This window comes from Nansenia antarctica (genome assembly GCF_963989245.1).
Source record: "Nansenia antarctica genome assembly, chromosome: 10".
NCBI lineage: Eukaryota > Metazoa > Chordata > Actinopteri > Argentiniformes > Microstomatidae > Nansenia > Nansenia antarctica.
In genome coordinates, this window is record NC_137680.1 from 6,198,820 (window position 1) to 6,218,819 (window position 20,000).

The 20,000-nt window shown below is 47.5% G+C and overlaps 1 protein-coding gene across 1 annotated transcript in view; it reads right to left on the minus strand.

Annotated features, from left to right (window-relative positions):
- myh14 (myosin, heavy chain 14, non-muscle) overlaps nucleotides 1-20,000 on the minus strand; it is a gene marked incomplete at both ends in the record, with an annotated part of 31,216 nt that overhangs the window by 6,944 nt on the left and 4,272 nt on the right. The window contains 29 exons of the mRNA XM_080540188.1: nucleotides 190-342; nucleotides 439-543; nucleotides 672-878; nucleotides 1,447-1,591; nucleotides 2,122-2,334; nucleotides 2,875-3,046; nucleotides 4,394-4,517; nucleotides 4,857-4,994; nucleotides 5,434-5,640; nucleotides 6,779-6,910; nucleotides 7,069-7,177; nucleotides 7,297-7,457; nucleotides 7,718-7,787; nucleotides 8,163-8,284; nucleotides 8,691-8,896; nucleotides 10,117-10,185; nucleotides 10,728-10,842; nucleotides 11,014-11,187; nucleotides 11,416-11,589; nucleotides 12,042-12,194; nucleotides 12,415-12,629; nucleotides 12,874-13,017; nucleotides 13,247-13,345; nucleotides 13,738-13,801; nucleotides 13,907-13,999; nucleotides 16,094-16,105; nucleotides 16,358-16,402; nucleotides 18,013-18,127; nucleotides 18,944-18,971. Of these exons, the coding sequence (XP_080396314.1) occupies nucleotides 190-342; nucleotides 439-543; nucleotides 672-878; nucleotides 1,447-1,591; nucleotides 2,122-2,334; nucleotides 2,875-3,046; nucleotides 4,394-4,517; nucleotides 4,857-4,994; nucleotides 5,434-5,640; nucleotides 6,779-6,910; nucleotides 7,069-7,177; nucleotides 7,297-7,457; nucleotides 7,718-7,787; nucleotides 8,163-8,284; nucleotides 8,691-8,896; nucleotides 10,117-10,185; nucleotides 10,728-10,842; nucleotides 11,014-11,187; nucleotides 11,416-11,589; nucleotides 12,042-12,194; nucleotides 12,415-12,629; nucleotides 12,874-13,017; nucleotides 13,247-13,345; nucleotides 13,738-13,801; nucleotides 13,907-13,999; nucleotides 16,094-16,105; nucleotides 16,358-16,402; nucleotides 18,013-18,127; nucleotides 18,944-18,971 (3,764 nt within the window). The remainder of the gene's footprint in view (nucleotides 1-189; nucleotides 343-438; nucleotides 544-671; nucleotides 879-1,446; nucleotides 1,592-2,121; nucleotides 2,335-2,874; nucleotides 3,047-4,393; nucleotides 4,518-4,856; nucleotides 4,995-5,433; nucleotides 5,641-6,778; nucleotides 6,911-7,068; nucleotides 7,178-7,296; nucleotides 7,458-7,717; nucleotides 7,788-8,162; nucleotides 8,285-8,690; nucleotides 8,897-10,116; nucleotides 10,186-10,727; nucleotides 10,843-11,013; nucleotides 11,188-11,415; nucleotides 11,590-12,041; nucleotides 12,195-12,414; nucleotides 12,630-12,873; nucleotides 13,018-13,246; nucleotides 13,346-13,737; nucleotides 13,802-13,906; nucleotides 14,000-16,093; nucleotides 16,106-16,357; nucleotides 16,403-18,012; nucleotides 18,128-18,943; nucleotides 18,972-20,000) is intronic.

Here is a 20,000-nt window from a genome sequence, read left to right on the forward strand (position 1 = left end):
TTGTTTTGTTTTGTTGTTTTCGCTGTTTTGTCTGTGTGCTTATGTCTGTTGCGTACTGTAATGTCTCTGAAAACTAAAAAAAATAAAAATTATTTTACTAAAAATAAAAATAGCTGACGGTTCAGTCAAGTGTCTCTGGAAGGTTCCGTCTTCCTCTCTGTGATCTCTGAAGTCTACTACACTGCGTACCTGCTGAGTATGAGTCTGTATCTGCCGTGACAGCTCCTTGGCTCGCTCCTCCTCCTCCTCCACTCTCTCCATCAGTCCGTTCCGCTCCTCCTCCAGAGCTCGCACCCGTGAGCCCAGGGCCAGCTTCTGGCGAGTCTCGTCCTGAAGTAACTCCTGAGAGGGAAGAACACAGTCAGGGTGAGAGAGAGAGAGACGGTACAGTTGGCGTTTTGTGTGTGCGTGTGTGCGTGTGTATGTTTGATGCGTTACCTGTGCGTCGTGCAGCTGGCCCTCCAGGGTGTGGACCTCCTTGCTGAGACGGAGGGACTTGGAGTCCGAGGACGAGAGGGAGCTGGAGAGAGTCTCAACCTCCGCCTGAGAGAGAAGAGGAGAGAAGAATGAAAGATAGATATCGTCAGTCAATCCAACCCCCCCCCCCCCTCCCTCTCTCTCTCTCACACATACACACACACACACACACACACACACACACACACACACACCTGTAGCTTGTGCAGCCGTTCCTCCCTGTCCTCCCTCTCTCTGTCGGCCTGGGCGAGGCGGGCGGTCAGCTCCTGCAGCTGGCCCTCGGCCCTCTTGCGGCCCCTCTCGCTCTCCATGCGGCCCCCCTGAAGGGCCTTCAGCTCGGACGACAGGTTCACCCTCTCCTCCTCCAGCACGGCCTTGGCCTTCTCTAGGGACTGACGCGCCTGGGGGGGGGGGGGGGGGGGGAGAGATACAGTACGTCATTACATAGACACGACTGATGGGAATAGTGATTCTGGTCGCTTCGCTATGTTACACGATGCACTTTGTATTCCAGTTGTCAGATGGGTTATAGCAGCGTTTCCCAAACTGTGGGGTGCGCCCCCCCTAGTGGGGCGCGGGGGTACTGCAGGTTATAGGGTTATAGGCTGCGCGAGACAAGCTGCTGGCCACTGTAAACACGCCGGCCTTGGGATCGCAAACCTGCAGCCTCTGTCTACCACAAGGCAGCGGCTGAGCGAGGTCTTTAAAATGTCGGTTCTGGTACCTTTCCACTGCTTGTAGTTTGAGCCACAGAATACATACTATGACACTATGTACAGTGGGGGGAGTAACACATTCAACACATACATTTCATGTGAATAGCTGTGTGTGTGTGCGTGTGTGTGTGTGTGTGTGCGTGCGTGCGTGTGTGTGTGTGTGTGGAACTCACTCTCTTGCTGTTGTCCAGTTGTTCCTGTAGGTTGTGTATGTGAGTGTGTGTGTGTGTGTGTGTGTGTGTGTGGAACTCACTCTCTTGCTGTTGTCCAGCTGTTCCTGCAGGTTGTCTATGGCGGAGCAGTGTTTGACCCGGAGTTCTGACAGCTGGGCCTCGTGCCGGCGGGTCTCCTCCTCCACACACCTCTGCAGGTCCCCCAGCTCCGCCTCCCTACGGGACCTACACACACACACACACACACACACACACACACACACACACACACAGGACGGGAGAGAGAGAGAGATAGCTGGGTCACATAGGCTATTCTGGAGGGGGAGGAAGGGGAGGAGGGGGAGGGGGGGTGTTGACTGTGTAACTCTACACCATCCCTCTCTCTCTACCTCCCTCTCTCTCTCTACCTCTCTCTCTCACACCATCCTTCTCTCTCTACCTCCCTCTCTCTCTCTACCTCTCTCTCTCACACCATCCTTCTCTCTCTACCTCCCTCTCTCTCTCTACCTCCCTCTCTCTCTACCTATCTCTCTCTCTACCTCCCTCTCTCTCACTCACACCATCCTTCTCTCTCTACCTCCCTCTCTCTCTCACACCATCCCTCTCTCTACCTCCCTCTAGGCTATTCTCAAACACACACACACACACAGACACAGACACACACGCACACACACACACACACACACACACACACACACAAACACTCACTCACACACGTACGTACGTACATACAGACTCACACGTACACCCCTTACCTGAGCTCTTGCTGGGCTGCTGTGGTGTCCAGTGTGTCCTCCAGCTCTGTCCTCAGGGCCTCCAGCTCCTCGCCCAGGTCTCTCCTCTGCTTCTCCGCCCTCTCCCTCATCCCCCGTTCGTTCTCCACCTCCTCCTTCAGCTCGGACACCTGCGACATGGCCTCCCTCAGCGCCCGCTGGGCCTCCGAACGACGCGCCCCCTCCTCCTCCAACCTGAGGGAGGGAGAGAAGGAGAGAAAGAGAGAGAGGAAAGGAGAGAGAGAGAGAGAGAGAGAGAGAGAGAGAGAGAGAGAGAGAGGAAAGGAGAGAAAGAGAGAGGAAGAGAGAGGAAAGGAGAGAGAGAAAGAGAGAGAGGAAAGGAGAAAGAGAGAGAGAGAGAAGGAGAGAAAGAGAGAGGAAAGGAGAGAGAAAGAGAGAGAGGAAAGGAGAGAGAAAGAGAGAGAGGAAAGAAGAGAGAAAGAGAGAGAGAGAAGGAGAGAAAGAGAGAGGAAAGGAGAGAGAAAGAGAGAGGAAAGGAGAGAGAAAGAGAGAGAGGAAAGGAGAGAGAGAGAGAGGAAAGGAGAGAGAAAGAGAGAGAGGAAAGAAGAGAGAAGAGAGAAAGAGAGAGAGAAATAAGGTTCATATTGTTCAGCAGACCTTATCAATGTGGCCTTTTTATCAGTACTCAACTTACAAAAACTAACACTGTGTTGTGTTGTGTGTGTGTATGTGTGTGTTGTGTTGTGTGTGTGCGTGTGTGTGTGTGTCTCTCACCTCCCCTGTAGAGAGGTGATATCCTTCTCCTTCTGGGCCAGACTTCCCCTGAGCTCGGCGGCCAGTAAGCCCAGGTCAGAGAGCTGCTCCTGGGCCTCCTGCGCCTCGCCCTCCATCCTCCTCCTCCACTTCTCCTGCTCCAGACGGCCCTGCTCCTCACGTTTCAGACGCTCTACACAGCATTGAAAGACACGGTTGGAATCATTTTCTATTCTAATCTGTCATAATATGTAAGATGAAAGCTCCCAAAGTTCACTCGCTATTGCTTTTTCTTTTTTCTTTGTTTGTTTTTGTTTTTGTTTTGTCTTTACTTTACTTAATATAAAAAAGAAAAAAAGACTTTGGTCATAGGAACTGAGTTGATTGTGATATGTTGAATGTAACGACGATTGTTGTAACCAATGACAATAAAAAAAAAGAAAATTTCCAAAAAAGAAAGACATGGTTGAGCTGCGTTGAGACGGGACTATGGTCACGTTAGGACAGTGTTCTAACGTTGTTGAGACGGGACTATGGTCACGTTAGGACAGTGTTCTAACGTTGTTGAGACAGGACTATGGTCACATTAGGACTATGGTCATGTTAGGACAGTGTTCTAACGTTGTTGAGACAGGACTATGGTCACATTAGGACAGTGTTCTAACATCGTTGAGACAGGACTATGGTCATGTTAGGACAGTGTTCTAACATCGTTGAGACAGGACTATGGTCATGTTAGGACAGTGTTCTAACGTTGTTGAGACAGGACTATGGTCACATTAGGACAGTGTTCTAACATCGTTGAGACAGGACTATGGTCATGTTAGGACAGTGTTCTAACGTTGTTGAGACAGGACTATGGTCACATTAGGACAGTGTTCTAACATCGTTGAGACGGGACTATGGTCACATTAGGACAGTGTTCTAACATCGTTGAGACAGGACTATGGTCATGTTAGGACAGTGTTCTAACGTTGTTGAGACAGGACTATGGTCACATTAGGACAGTGTTCTAACATCGTTGAGACGGGACTATGGTCACATTAGGACAGTGTTCTAACATCGTTGAGACAGGACTATGGTCACGTTAGGACAGTGTTCTAACGTTGTTGAGACAGGACTATGGTCACATTAGGACAGTGTTCTAACGTTGTTGAGACAGGACTATGGTCACAGTAGGACAGTGTTCTAACGTTGTTGAGACAGGACTATGGTCACATTAGGACAGTGTTCTAACATCGTTGAGACAGGACTATGGTCACATTAGGACAGTGTTCTAACATCGTTGAGACAGGACTATGGTCACGTTAGGACAGTGTTCTAACGTTGTTGAGACAGGACTATGGTCACATTAGGACAGTGTTCTAACGTTGTTGAGACAGGACTATGGTCACATTAGGACAGTGTTCTAACGTTGTTGAGACAGGACTATGGTCACATTAGGACAGTGTTCTAACATCGTTGAGACAGGACTATGGTCACGTTAGGACAGTGTTCTAACGTCGTTGAGACAACACTGAGATGGTGTTTGGCTAGTTACCCTCCAGGTCAGCGATGACAGCCTCCTGTCTGTTCTTCAGTTTGTTCAGACTCTTCGTCTTCTCCTCTTCCTCGGTCAGGTGTTCTGTCACCTCGCTGAGTCGCTCCTCCAGCTGTTTCTTCTCCTGAGAGAGGAAGAGAGAGAGAGAGAGAGAGGAAGAGAGAGAGAGAGAGAGAGAGAGAGGGAGGGAGGGTGAGAATGTATTAGACAATGAACTAAATGCTAAGACAATACAAAAGAGATTGGCGACATTTTTTACAAAGAGTGAAACACAGTATGACAGTGAGTTTCTTATACAACCCTTCAATATTGTACAGCGTAACCTTATGAATGATTGTCTCTGAACCAGTGTCGTAGCCGTCTACTCGGTGTTATGAGTGTGATTGGTCGGGGCTCCAGACATTTCAGGCAGATTCCTGTAAAGGGCCAATAGGAAGCTGAGGAGAGTGAGAGGGCGGGTCACCTTGCTGAGTCTGTCTCTCTGCTCCCCCGTGCTCAGCATGTCCGTCTCCAGGCTCTTCACTTTGGTCTCCAGGGTAACCTTCTCCAGCTGGAGGCGCTGTCTCGCCCCCTCCTCCTCCTCCAACTGCTCCTCTAGGTCCTAGAGAGAGTGGGGGAGGGGGAAGGAGACAGGGGGAGAGAGAGAGAGAGAGCGAGAGCAGAACATTTATCTTTGTACATATTTTTCATGCCATTTATATCCTATTTTCCACCACGTAATTTTAATAATTTTGACATTTAGCAGACGCTTTTAAATCCAAAGCGACTTACAATTATGAATTACAGGGACATTCCCCCTGGAGTAACTGAGGGCTAAGTGCCTTACTCAAGGGCACACTAGTAGTGGTGTGGTTTCAGGCGGGATTTCAACTCACAACCTTCCGATCACAAGTCCAACTCACTATCCACTAGACCACCACTACCCCCACCACGTCTCCTTACCCAAGAGTAACTCAAACACACACACAGACAGCGGGGCATGGTCATGTGTTTTTCCGATTGAAGTCGAACTATATATATATATATAGCTAGAAGTCTACCTGAACGTTCTGCTGAAACTTCTTCTTCTCATTGGTCAGCTGCGCGCCCCTTTCTTCCTCTTCCTCCAACCGGCTTTCCAGGTCGACCACCACTTCCTCCAGTTCCTGCTTCCGATTGGCCAGTCTGGCCCTCATTTCCTCCGCCTCAGCAAACAGCTCCGCCTCCGCCTGCAGCTGGTCGGTCAACACCCCCTTCTCCTCCATCAGCTGAACGAGGGATGAGAGGAGGAGGAGAGGGATGGAGGGATAGAGAGAGCAGGCAGGGATAAACGGAGGGAGGAGACATCTTGAGATACGAGTTTCAGTCTCTACAGCGACACAGAGGAGAGGAGAGACATTTCCATTTCGTTCATTTTCATTTTAGACATTTAGTAGACGCCTTTACCCAAAGCAACAAGTACATTTGTCTAACATAAGTGAATCATCTATACAGTCAGTCATCATAAGAAAAAACTCATCTATGCTAGCACCAGGGGCCATTGGCAGTCACAATATTTAACAGTAGAGAAACTGTACAGGGTAAGCCTGAAGATGTAGCCTGAAGAGATGGGTCTTCAGTCAGAGAGTGTGATAACGACACTGATAATAGATGAATGACATTCACAGTGCCTTCATATATTCTAGATTCCTGCTGACACAGGAATCAGCTGTACCTTGCAAATCATTATTCTCCTGTCAAACATGTTGTTCACACTATAGTTAGCCGCAAGTTCGCCTCTCCTCCATCCCATAACGGGTTGGTCGTTATGGTAACTCAGTTACCTGACTCTGGTCAGCTGACCTATTGACCTAGTCTCTCCCCTGGCCCCTTAGTCAGGTTCCCTGCTGCAATGTATACTGGCCCCACTAGCCGTGGTCTAAATCTGGCTCCGGTCCAGTTACAGAGAAAAGCATGGTCAGTTTGTGCATGACAGAGAGAGGGAGAGGTTTGCTCAATCTCAACAGTTTAGATATTACAACTTGATTATAATTACCAATGGTAAAGTATTTAGAGTTTACTATGCACAATGGAAAAACACATCCTATCAGATACTTAAGTAAGGATAAGTAAGGGAAATTGTAATTGACTGTTGTCCTCTGGTCCCTGCGGTGGGTGGGTGGGGGTTATTTGATTTACTTTCTTTTTTGTTTTGGGTCCCGACTTGTAATGTATGTCCCTAATACCTAGATAGCTATATTGTAATGTGTGTGTTGTGGTGTGGTTGTATGGGTTGCAGGATGTGGCCTTGTTGTCTTGTTTTATTATCATGTGTGTTTTAAAAGAAAATAAAGAAACATTTGATCACAAAAAAAGGATAAGTAAGGGAAAGATAGACTGACAAAGAGAGAGGAGAGATGTGTTTACCTGTGTGTGCTTCCTCTCCATCTCGGTGTAGTCCAGCTCTATCCTGCCCAGGTTGTCCTTGGCCTTCTGCAGCTCCGACTCTCTGGCCTGGATCTCCTCGTCCTGACGAGTCACCTGCAGCAGAGGCTTCACCTGGGGGCCGAGAGGTCAGAGGTCAAAGGTCAAACAAAGGTTCATAGAGTCCTGATAAGTGCACATTGGATAACATCAATGTCAAGTTCAAGGGGTGTGTGCGGGTGTGTGTGTGTGTGTGCGGGTGTGTGTGTGTGTGTGCGGGTGTGTGTGTGTACCTTGGTGAAGAGCCTCCACCACTGCCAGTTCCTCAGCTTGAGGTAGGCAGCACAGTTCCTCTGCATCACTCTCATAGCACTCAGCTGCTGCTGTTTCTTCAGGAACGCCCTACACACACAGGGTGTATTAATACAGTAAGAAAACAGACACAGACACAGACTACACACACCGACACAGACACAGACACAGACACAGACACACACACAGACACAGACACCGACACACACCTGCGTGCCAGGTATCCGCGGGCAGCGCTCTGGAAGTGGATGATGGTGTCGGTGATCTTCAGGTCCCTCTCCTCCTCCAGATGGGCCAGGACTCCGGCTCTGAAGAACACTTTACTCTGGCCCACTCTGAACAGGTTACGGTCCAACTCCAACGCACTGATCTGAGGAGGAGAGAGGAGGAGACAAGGAGATAATAAGGCTCACAGCACAAAACGTGTAGCATGTAGTAACACAAGCGTGAATCCACACAAATATTTAAAAAATGTATTAGCGCTTATCATTATATCATCTTAAAGTGCTTAGAAATAAAAGATAACACCCCAAAAAAATATAATAATAAAGCAAAACAAATATATACTGTATGTTCCATATTCCATTAGTAAAGAGGGGGGCAGATGGTTAAAGGCCTGAACAGACTCACCATGAGTTCACAGGCCTGTTTCCCATCCATGAAGGTGCGAGGAATAGCATTAGGTGTCAGGATCTCATACCTGGGGGAAAAGGCAGGGGGATTACATTAGTGTCTGTGTGTGTGTGTGTGTGTGTGTGTGTGTGTGTGTGTGTGTGTGTGTTTTGGAGAGACTAAACAAGTGCACTAACAAGCTCCATCTGGATGTGGAGTGCTTCCTAAAGCTGGTTGGATAGGGTCTATCTGAGACACACATGCATGCATGCCAAACTGATGGCGACGCTACGCAACTGATGGCGACGCTACGCAACACCAGTATGCACTATTTGGCCATGTCAGGCATTTTGCAGCATGTTTTTGCAAAGCAGTTCACAACTGTTTAAGGATCCTCGACATAGCCTTGGTGAGAATGTGAGAGCATGCAGTGCATTGTGGTTAATAAAGTGTGCATGCACACCTCTGTCTGAACTCCTGGAAGGGGATGCGGTTGGGGAAGCCCTGTCTGCAGATGCGGATCCCCTCCAAGACGCCGTTACACCTCAGCTGGTCCAACACCAGGTGGGGGGTGAGCTTACCCGCCTGACGGAGAGAGAGAGAGAGAGAGAGAGAGAGAGAGAGAGAGAGAGAGAAAGAGAGAGAGAGAGAGGGAGAGAGAGAGAGGGACAGGGAGAGAGAGTGAGGGAGAGAGAGAGAGGGAGATGGAGAGAGAGAGAGGGAGATGGAGAGAGAGAGAGGGAGAGAGATGGAGAGAGAGAGAGAGAGGGGGAGAGAGAGAGAGAGAGAGAGAGAGGGAGAGGGACAGGGGGAGAGAGAGAGAGAGACAGAAATGTTACATGGCTTCATCTCAAATGACAGCCCCCTTCTTATTCCTCCGTTTTTAACCCCTTTTTTAAAATTTTACCGTCATTTCGTACTCAGCCCCTCCTTTCATATCTCTCCTCCCTTCCCGCTAACCTCTAACATCCCTTCTTCCTCCCCCTCTCACCTTCTTCTCGTGGTTGGGGATGATACAGCGGAGGAAGTTGGGGTTGGTGTTGCGTAGCGTCGCCATCAGTTTGGTGAGGGACTCCTTGTAGAGCTGTCCCACGGTCCTGAACATCCCCTTCTTGGTCTTCAGTCCGGCCGCTCCGAAGTTGACCGGCCCGCTGGTCTCTCCCGAAGACACCTGGTCCAGACCCACGATCCTCTCCACTGCACACAGAGAAGAAGAAGAAGAAGAGGTGGTGGGGGACGTCACAGTAAGAGCAGCTCTGACTGGTGGGTCGGTCGGTGGTTGAGGAACCAGAGCCATAGACAGCATTATGCACAACCTTTGATTTGATGTCGTGAGTTTAGAATGATAAGGTTCTATCTCCGTTTAGAATGAGAAGGTTCTATCTCCGTTTAGAATGATGAGGTTCTATCTCCGTTTAGAATGACAAGGTTCTATCTCCGTTTAGAATGATAAGGTTCTATCTCCGTTTAGAATGATAAGGTTCTATCTCCGTTTAGAATGATAAGGTTCTATCTCCGTTTAGGGCAGTTCAGAGATATTGAGCGTCAAAGTTTTTACATTCCATTATGTTTTGTGAGATGGAACCTTTGTATTTTATGAATTACTAACTCAAAAATGTCAACATTTTAAAAATAACACCACACAGGCATTAATAAACACCTAGTGGATCAGATTACCGGTATGTAAAAAACTCAATTTTGACAAAAATGTAGATAGAACCTTATAATTCTAACATCACGATGTGTAGATTTGAAAGCACGCCACGCTGGGCATCTACAATTCCTGCACAATAGCATTATAGTCATACTGCAAATCAGAATGTTATTGTCATGGGGGTTGCAAATGTGGAGGACAGTTTTGCTCAACTCAGTACTATCTATGGCTCTGGTTCAAGGCCATGTCAGACAGGGCATGTAGGGGATCTAATCTGGGAACTGGTTCAGGATCGCAACATGAAATGAGGTTGGTCAGTATGCACTATTTTGGCCATGTCAGGCATTTTGCAGCATGTTTTTTAGCAAAGCAGTTCGCAACTGTTTAAGGATCCTCAACATAAGCCTTGGTGAGAATGTGAGAGCATGCAGTGCGTTGTGGTTAATGAAGTGTGTAAACAGTGCAGTTGGAGTGCGGTGTAGTCACAGAAGCACATCACTGTCACTAGGGGAAATATGGAGTAGAAATGTGTATTCAGGAGGAGAGGTGTACTCAGACGCCGGAGACGTGGATTCAGAGCATAACCAATCACAGTAAGGCACTACACACTACAACTGTACGCTATTGGCTAAATCACACACAAACAAAGGACAAACACATAACAGGGCCAGTGTTTGGGCAAAGGGAGAGAAAGAGAGCGAGGGGGGGAGGGGGGGGGGACAAGGGATGAAACAAACAAAGGAAGAGGAGGAGAGACACCTACTGTCAGAGCCATTGGTCTGCAGTGTGGCATAGGAGTCAAAGAAGTAAACACGAGGAAGAGTCTGAATGTCTGAGGGAGGGAAAGATAGAGGAGAGGGAGAGGGAAGGAGGAAGAGGATAGAGAGGTGAGGGAGGAGAGGAGAGGAGAGAGGGAAGCAGGAGGAGGATAGAGAGGTGAGGGAGGAGAGGAGAGAGAAGAAATAAAGAGAAAGGAGAGAGGGCAAGTTCAAAAGAAAAGGAGGAGAGGAGAGAAACAAGGGGGGAGGAACAGGTAGCCGAAGAGACAGTGAGAGGTGGTCAGATAGAGAGAGAGAGAGAAGTCAGAAGTAAAGAGGAGAGAGAGAAATAAAAGTGTTAGTTAATTCCGGAAAAGACGGAAAAGTATTATTAGGTTGATAAGAGAGAATACCCAGTGAGAAAGAAACACCTATCTGTAAGAAAACATAACTTCAGTTTCACTTCCTGACAAGAAACTGACAACTCTGAAATTGTAAACTGCCATACTTTGTCATAATTGCACATCTTATTTGACACATACAGTGCATCCAGTCCGTTGCTATGGTGTGTGTGTGTGTGTGTGTGTGTGTGTGTGTGTGTGTGTGTGTGTCTTACCCTCTCTCCAGAGTTCAGAGATGAAGTGATCGGAGGACTGGTGGAGCAGAGACGCCACGTTGTCGTTCAGGGGGTCCATGTTCTTCACCAACCAATCATCTGCCTTGTAGTCTACCTGAGAGAGTGAGTGAGTGTGTGTGTGTGTGAGAGAGAGAGAGAGTTGTAGAGAGGGCAGAATGTTACAGAGAGAGCGAGAAATAAATGTCCAACCTGGTAGACAAAGAGAAGACAGAGGTAGATAAAGAGATGTGTAGCAAAGGAAGCAGAAGGAGAGATGGGTAAATACCTTCCCAGCATAGTGGATGATAGCAAAGTCAGCCTCCTGACGGATCTGTCGTGGTCGGAAGAATTTGGGATGGGTCCCCTGCTCAGCGGACAGCTTATCGATGAACGAGCGGTCTGTTGCCCGTGGGAACCAACACTCCTCATCCAATAAGGCTAACACACCGGGAGGGTGGGCCTAAAGGAAGGGGGGAGGGGGGGGGTAAACATCATGAATTCATGTTATGTCATAATAGTATTACATTCTCTCTGCGTGTGTGTGTGTGTGTGTGTATCTGTGTCTATCTGTCTGTCTGCCCTCTAGCCTGTCTGTCCACCTGTCTGCTGTCTGCCCTCTAGCCTGTCTGTACATCTGCTTGTCTGCCCCTTGTGTGTGTGTGTGCATGTGTGTGTGTACTATATGTACCGGTCTCTCTATGAGGTCTATGCAGGGCTGCAGGTCCAGGCCAAAGTCGATGAAGTTCCACTCGATGCCCTCCCTCTGGTACTCCTCCTGCTCCAGGATGAACATGGTGTGGTTGAACAGCTGCTGCAGCTTCTCGTTGGTGTAGTTGATGCACAGCTGCTCGAACGAGTTCAGCTGCAGAGAGAGAGAGAGAGAGGGGGGGAGAGAGAGGTTAGATAAGGAGGTAGAGAAGATAGAGGTCTGACATTGTTTCGTTGCAAGAGAGAACGGTTTAGTAGTCTTTCACTCTCACACACGACGTACACTACACACACATTATTTGTTGTTGTTATTACTGTACTGTACTGTACTTGGGAGGGGTATTGTACTGTAGGATTTTTACCCAATATATATGTTACGGTACATGTGGGAAAACGGTACATGTGGGAAAACTAGGGTTAGGGTTAGGTGCTAGGGTGCTACGGTTAGTGTTAGGGTTAGGGTTAGGATTAGACATGCCAGCATGTACCAAGTCGACGTAGCACCTAACCCTAACCCTAGTTTTCCCACATGTACCGTATTCCCACATGTACCGTAACATATACAAAATGATCAAACCCTTTAAAGAGTAAATGACACACACACACCTGGAAGATCTCAAAGCCAGCGATGTCCAGTATGCCGATGAAGGAGGCTCCCTGTCTCTGTCTGCGGTCCAGCGCTCTGTTGATCCTGTGGACCAGCCATCTGAACAGACGCTCGTAGGTGGCCTTAGCCAACGCCTCCACTGCAAAATCAGCCTGGAGGAGAGAAACAGAGAGAGAGAAGGAGAGAGGGTAAGAGAGAAGGACTTAGCTGCCCTACTTGCTCAACTCTTGAAGGGTCAAGATAGCGAGAGGGGAATACCTGGAGTGTGTGTGTGTGTGTGTGTGTGTGTGTGTGTGTGTGTATGTGTGTGTGTGTGTGTGTGTGAGTCTGTGTGTGTGTGTGAGAGTCTGTGTGTGTGTGTGTGTGTCCCACCTGTTCTTTGGTCTGGGCCTTCTGGACATATTCCCGGCCCACTTTGATCCTGGGGGTGAGGATGGCCCGGGAGAACTCCAGCACGCTGATGCCCAGCAGGTGGCACATTTTCTGGGCAGCCGTGTCGTCGGGCATGGAGGCCTGATCCTGGTTCTTTTCCTTGGTGAAGGAGATGTTCCCGAACTGGAGCGTGGCTGATATCACCTTTAACATGGCTGGAGAGAGGGAGAGAAGAGAGACGGATGGGCAGAAAGAGAGAGGGAGGCAGGATTAGGAAAAAAAAAAGGCAACAAGGGGGTATGGAAAGAATTGGAGTGGAGGACAAAATAGAGGAATACAGTTCAAAGTAAGGTTCTTTCCCCAACCCATTCTCTCTGTCCACCCCTCCCTCCCTCCCTCCACCTATGGCTCTCCCTATCCCCCCCAATGCCTCCATCTCTATCTCTCTCTATCACGTACACAATGACTCCTCAGGGGTGAAGCCCATGATGGCCATAGAGTCCATGGTCTGGGCGAAGTTATCAGCGTCGCTCTGACCAGGAATCGGGATAGAACCTCCACTCAGGAACCGGTACTCGTCAGCACTGCCGAGGAGAAGGTCCGCTGCCAGGGAGCCAGTCAGAGAGAGAGAGAGAGAGAGAGAGAGAGAGAGAGAGAGAGAGAGAGAGAGAGAGAGAGAGAGAAAATGTAAGAGACAGACGGGGGAAGGGAGGAGAGAGGTCAGTCAACATTTCAAAAATTCTTTCAACAACGAAACAAAACATCATGTTTTCCTTTATCTGTTATTCTCCAGTTTTCCCTCCCCCGTCTCTCTCCCCTTCCCTCTCCTCACCCCTGGTGGCTTCGGAGGCGCCACACATGAGTTGGTAGAAGATGTGGAAGGTCCTCTCATCTTTGGCCTGGCGGATCGCTCTCGACTTCTCCAGCAGGTCTGAGGTCAGAGGTCAAGGAGGTATAAACACTGGGGAGGGTAGTGGTGGTCTAGTGGATAGTGAGTTGGACTTGTGATCGGAAGGTTGTGAGTTCAAATCCCGCCTGAAACCACACCACTACTAGTGTGCCCTTGAGTAAGGCACTTAGCCCTCAGTTACTCCAGGGGGAATGTCCCTGTAATTCGTAATTGTAAGTCGCTTTGGATTAAAAGCGTCTGCTAAATGGCAAAATTCAAATTAGGGTAGATAGTGTAGAGTGCAGTTAGTTGATTGGTTGAGGAATGTTTTGAGCAAATGTAATTTGACTGCAGAGAAGTACAGTGTGGGAAGGAAGGGGGGGGAATGCAGAAGATTAAGACACTGGACTAGTTTGACTCCACATGAAAGATACAGGTCTCAATGTTGGCACCGACGATGTACCCCGCCACGTCAAAATTAATACGGATGAATTTGCCCTGAGAAGACAAGAGGAAAAAAAAGGAAATATTTCAGTTGGTGATACAACTCCAAAAGGAGATTCACAGTTCAGATTGGACTACCGAGGTAAAAACAGGTCTTACAAATCTAGAGGAGTTGTCGTTCTTGACGGTCTTGGCGTTGCCAAAAGCCTCTAGGATGGGATTTGCTTGCAGCAGCTGTCTCTCCAGCTCACCCTGGTGGAAGGAGGAGGAACTGCATCAATACTGGGACATTGGAAAAGGGACAAATACTTAAAATGCATTCTTCCCTCTTCCCCCCTACTTGGGGGTAATCACAGATCTAACAGGACTGGATAGGTGAAGGCAGGGACCGCACTAATTACAGGAGCTTTCACAGATCAGTGTTGATTACGTCGAGGAAATAAGGATGCATTTTAGGTACTCAGAGAAGGCCCCCCAGTAACAAAATCCCCCCAAACCCCCAGCACAGAAATCAAATCAAATCAAATCAAATTTTATTTGTATAGCGCATTTCTTACAAGATGCAACTCAATGCGCTTCACATACTGACAGAGCCGCAAGCAGGCAAAAGTAAAAAACCTGTACACTATGTAGCCTGGAAAATTCCCTTGCAGCCCTCTACACATAGAGCGACTACTAACCAGTTTGCCTACCAGCACCCAGCGGTGGACCCCACACCCCCCCCCCCCCCCGGGGAGCCCCCGCCGCCCCACACACCCAGCCCGCCCCACCACCAGCACACCCGGCCCAGCCAAGCAAGCACAGACCTAAAAGTGGTTCTCAACATGAGCAGCCCAGACCTAAAAGGGTCCTCAGCAGGGTTGTATCTGTGCTCAGGGGTGCTTGGCGTTCCTCTAGTCTAGCATATAGGAACCTCCACCACAGACGTCAATAATATTCATATGGATTCAGCCCACTCTTTTCAAGACAACCCTATGAGTCAATGTGTTTATTCAAACACTTGAGTCAGTTGAGAACCACTGTGTTACATCAGAGAGGATGGAGTAGCAGTAGCCTTGATAATGCTAACTCTCTCTGCACAGCCTAGCTGTAGATTCAGAACTGCAAGTCGCATTGCCAGTACTCTGTCTGAGGCTGTAGCAGCAGCAGTAGTAGCAGTAGCAGGGTGATGCTGCGGTGATATCTAGGGAGCTAAAGTACCAAAGGTGGTTTTAAAAGCAAGTAAAGAATGCCAGCCAAGCAGCACCCAAAGCTACAAAGCTACACACACACAGTAAGAGGCCAGGGCTTTATGTGGGAACAAAGCTCAGACAATGCACACAGACACAAGCAAAAACACATACCTTGCAGGTATTTGCAAACACACACACATGCGCACGCACGCACGCACGCACGCACGCACACCACACACACACACACACACACGCACACGCACACGCACACGCACACGCACACACACATGCCACACGCACAGGTATGTGCGGAAATTCCTCTGCAGACAGAATGTGAGCTAGGTATTCTACAATTGTAAATGTTGTGTTTTCACTAAGTCACTAAGCATGACCACTAGAATGGACCTGGCTCTGTGATCATTCACTGTAAAGAGAGGAGAGGGATGACGGTCTAATACCTGGTCTGAAAACAAGCCCAGCAGCCTCCCCTAGCTCCCCTCCCCTAGCCCCCCTCCCCTAGCCCCCCTCCCCTAGCCCCCCTCCCCTAGCCACTACCTTTTCAGTGTTTCTAAAAGGGGGGCTTTAAGGGATGGGTTTAACAACATGGTGATGGTTCAACCTCAGCTTCCAATGTTGCTTAGGGAACAGGGAAGCTTCCACCATATTTGCTTTCACTTAACCATTTCCTAGTAGGGACTTGGGCTTGTCTTCAGATGAGACTTTTCTATAGCAGCGATTGCCAAAGCCAAGCGATCCACCAATGATGGAGGAGGCAATGGAGTCTCTGAGCCACTAATGGAGCAGAATTAACAAAGTCAGTCAATCCGAACACCAGATTGACAGGCCGTTAGCAATAGGCCAGCCAATAAGGAGCGTCACTACATTACTACTACCCATCACTACTTTATTCCATCACCGATTGGGTATTGCTACAAATATACAATTAAAAGTCAAACCCAAGAAGGCCAGAGAACAGAGCTTTATGCAGGAGGGTTGTGACGTTAAGGAACGTGAGAATATATATATATTCTGTATAGAGGAGACATGATTCCCTCTCGTGAACAATCATATCAGGTCTATACAATCTATATCTGTCAGCCACATTCTAAACGTCGGGACCCTTACCGAATAAACTCCAGGCGGAGGTAAAAGTCTGTTTACAATGTATACTCACATATTGCACACTCTGAGAGATTGAAAAAAAGGGGGGTTTGGTGGCAAGGAGGGACGGATGAATTAACGGATGAGATGAGACAGACAAACAGAAAAAAGACAACAACAAACCAAATGAGTACAGTACAAACAAGCAAAAACAAAAATACGCAGTACAATGCTTTAACCGTTATGGAACAGATCAGTATCAGAGCCTAGTCTGTTAGCACAACAGGACACTAGGCAGAACACGACAGGATATGACATCATGGCCGACCCCACTTACCCTGTTCACAGAACATCCCCTCGGCAACGACCTACCGCCGTCCATCTTCACAACCAGGAAAGACCAGAGGAGAAGAGAGAGGGAACAGGAGTGAGAGAAGAAAGAAAGAAAGAATGCAGGAGAGAAAGGAGAGAAGGGAGTAAAAGAGGAAAAGGGAGAAAGGGGGGAGAACAAGAGAAAGAGGCGTCATGCATCATAACAGTATGATTTATCCAACCAGAAAGAGCAGCGACGCACCAATCAGAAATCCACCTCTAATCCCTACCCATGACACTATTATATGAATGAATGAATGGACTTTATTGTCATTGCTACAGTACAGGTACCAAACAACGAAATTTAAGAGGGGTGATATAGATCTGAAAGGGGCTGGATAGGCACAAGTAATGTGTTGAAGAAATCCACCTAGTCAATCAAAGGGAAAAGGTGGAGCTATGTCGCTTATATCAATGTCAATGTGCCTTGAGAGAGGTCCTAGGGGTGAGTTTGGGATTTGGCCTGGGTCAGCAGAGGTGACCAAACACAGTGACAGAGAGGAAGCAATGGAGATGTAGGAAACACTAGGGTGCAAAGTACAGTAGTACATCTGGTTTCAACAGTATAACGCTCTAATACAACCTAAACTTCTCCACTTCTCTCTCTTCTGGTTTATCTCTCATATACTGCTCTCTTCTCTTCCTACATCATTCCATCCATCATCCCTCCATCCCCCATCCTCTCATCACTGTTGTATTGATTTGTTTATCCAAACCCTAAGACTGAGGTCTCTTTCTCTACATATAGGATTAGAAAAACAACACAATAAAATACAAAATACAAGAGCATGTCTTTTGAGCTGGTCTCAAACCAAGGACTTAAAACAAGTTGGGAGCTTAGAATTATACGGTTAACTCCTTTTAGGGTAGTTCAGAGATATTGAGCGTCAAAGTTTTTACATTCCATTATGTTTAGTGAGATGGAACACAACACCACACAGGCATTAATAAACACCTAATGGATCAGATTATGTAAAAAACTAAATTTTGACAAAAATGGAGATAGAACCTTATAATTCTAACGTCACGAAGTGTCCAAGGGGCCAAGTGCTCCAACCTCAGTCTACTCTGAAGATCATTCTATATGTGACAGCAGCTGGTGAAACCGGGAACAAGTCGGCAGATTTAATGTTCAGACTTTTATTCCGAAAAATGTAAATACTTTTCAGTGTATTCAGAAAAAATCAATGACACACTCGCTAGTCAACTTAACACAGCTTGTTTTGTGAGCCTGCTAACAATATAAAGCAGTGTTATAGTTAACTAGGTAGTAGTGGGGAATTACTCACCGAATCCATTGCATTGCAATATTTCGGCTTGACTAAACAAGTGTGTCATTGATTTTCAACGACGTAGAAATGTATTTAACATTTTCGGGAATAAAAAGTCTGAACATTTTGATCGGTTGGCGACTTGTTCCTGGTTTCACCAGCTGCTGTCTCATACTGTGAGTTGTCTTCCCACTTCACATCCTTCTCTCAAGTCCCCCAACACATCCTTTCTCCCTTCCCTGTCTTTCTTCCTGTCTGGGTGTTCTTCTCCTCACCTATGCTCTTCCTCTTCCTCCCCCTTTCCTCCCTCCCTCCCTCCCCCCATCCTTCCCCAGTGCACACCACCAACCTGTGAGGCGTCCTTGTTTCTTCCTAGAGTTCCAGTCTTATGAGACGAGGCGACATGAGCCAAATACTGGATGACTTTCTTAGTGTTCTCGGTCTTTCCTGCGCCAGACTCGCCTCTGAAAAAAACAACACAACTATGAGAAACACACACACCTACACACAGAAACACACACAGAAACACACACACCTAATCTTTTTGATCAAAGGGATCTTCCATAACATACACACAAACACACGAGTGTCACAAATCAGGACAAGGAACACATCCACACAAAAAGACACATAAAAGACAAATACAAACTACACACACACACACACACATTTAGCGCAACCAATGAAAAGACGACCCATGGAGAGCATTGAAATTATTATTATAAACAGAGAGCAGGTGTACAGGATACAGACAGTAATCTTGGTGTTGCTGTTGGATGGGAATAAAGGAGAATGAAGGCGAAGGGGGTAAAAATACTCCTGCTGTTGGATGGGGCCCTGAGCTAGAACAGTCTAGAACAGTCTAAAAACAGAACCTCCCAAACACGGCTAATCCAAGACATATGAACCCAAACCGGGACAGGAAGGGGACAGACAGACAAGCAGATGTACAGACAGGCCTAGAGGGCAGACAGACAGATGTACAGACAGGCTAGAGGGCAGACAGACAGATGTACAGACAGGCTATAGGGCAGACAGACAAGATAGACAGGCTAGAGGGCAGACAGACAGACAGATAGACAGACATGAAGGCTAGTAGGACAGACAGGCAGGAGGACCAACAGACAAACACAACAGTCACAAATAAAAACAGACACACGTACACACGTACACACACACACGCACACACACACGCACACACGCACACACGCACACACACACACACGCACACACACACACACACGCACACACGCACACACAGATGACAAAAGGTGACTCACGTGCACAAGATTGACTGGTCTTCCCTGTCTGTCAGAGGAGAGACATTAAATGTTAGGTGTGTTGAAAGCGATACTTGTCGTCAAAGTACACTTGTTGTCATTGAATACTCGTTGAATACTCTGTCACTGAATACTTGTCATGTCAAGTATTCAGCCAGCGGCAACAACAGGTGTCAAATCAGTGTCTGTTTAAGTCAATAAATCTTACAGAACATGAGTAGATATTCGGGGCCTGAATAATAATAAGTGTCATTTCACCAGCTCCATGAGCAGCGTCAGAACACACAGAATGGAACACACAGCAGCATGGTCTCTCCAGGCTGCCAGCCCACACTACAGTGGCTAAGAAGACAATGGACTGTGTGTTTGCTTTTACGGTTTCTACTCGAGATTTCTACATGCACACGTGTGCGTGCGGGCGTGCACACACACTCACGCTCAACGGCCCTCATCTAATGAATGACCTCGGGGTAAAAGCATTATTTAATCATGTCTTGACTGGTTTGAAATGAGCCAAGTTGACACATTTCAGTGTGTGTAAGAAGGCGCTTATTATATTAGCAGAAGCGTGGGAAAAGACCAAGAATGAATGAAATGTGTTGAAATCACAGATACAGATCGTTATTACTACATCCAATCGTGCGGTTAACACTCCCTTGATACTGTATGATTTCCAGCACCAAGGAATCTTTGTTACCACTGTCTCCGTCTTGTCCCTCTGCAACCCTAGACTTTTTTTTTTTAATATTTACTTTTTATTGATAGAGACAGTAGAGATTTTGACAGGAAGGATGGGTGAGAGAGAGAGAAGGGATGACATGCAGGATATGTCCGCGGCCGGAATCGAACCGGGAACCCTGCGGATACATGGTCGACGCTTTAACCATTACACCACCTAAGCGCCCCAACCCTAGACTTTAAAGTGAGTTTGGGCCGTTGATAATAGCTCTCTAACATTATCTCTAAATGAGAAATAAAAACATTTACATTTTATGCCTTTGAATGTGGATAGGTGATACATTTGGGCCGCAAGTCGGCAACCAATCAAAATGTTCGG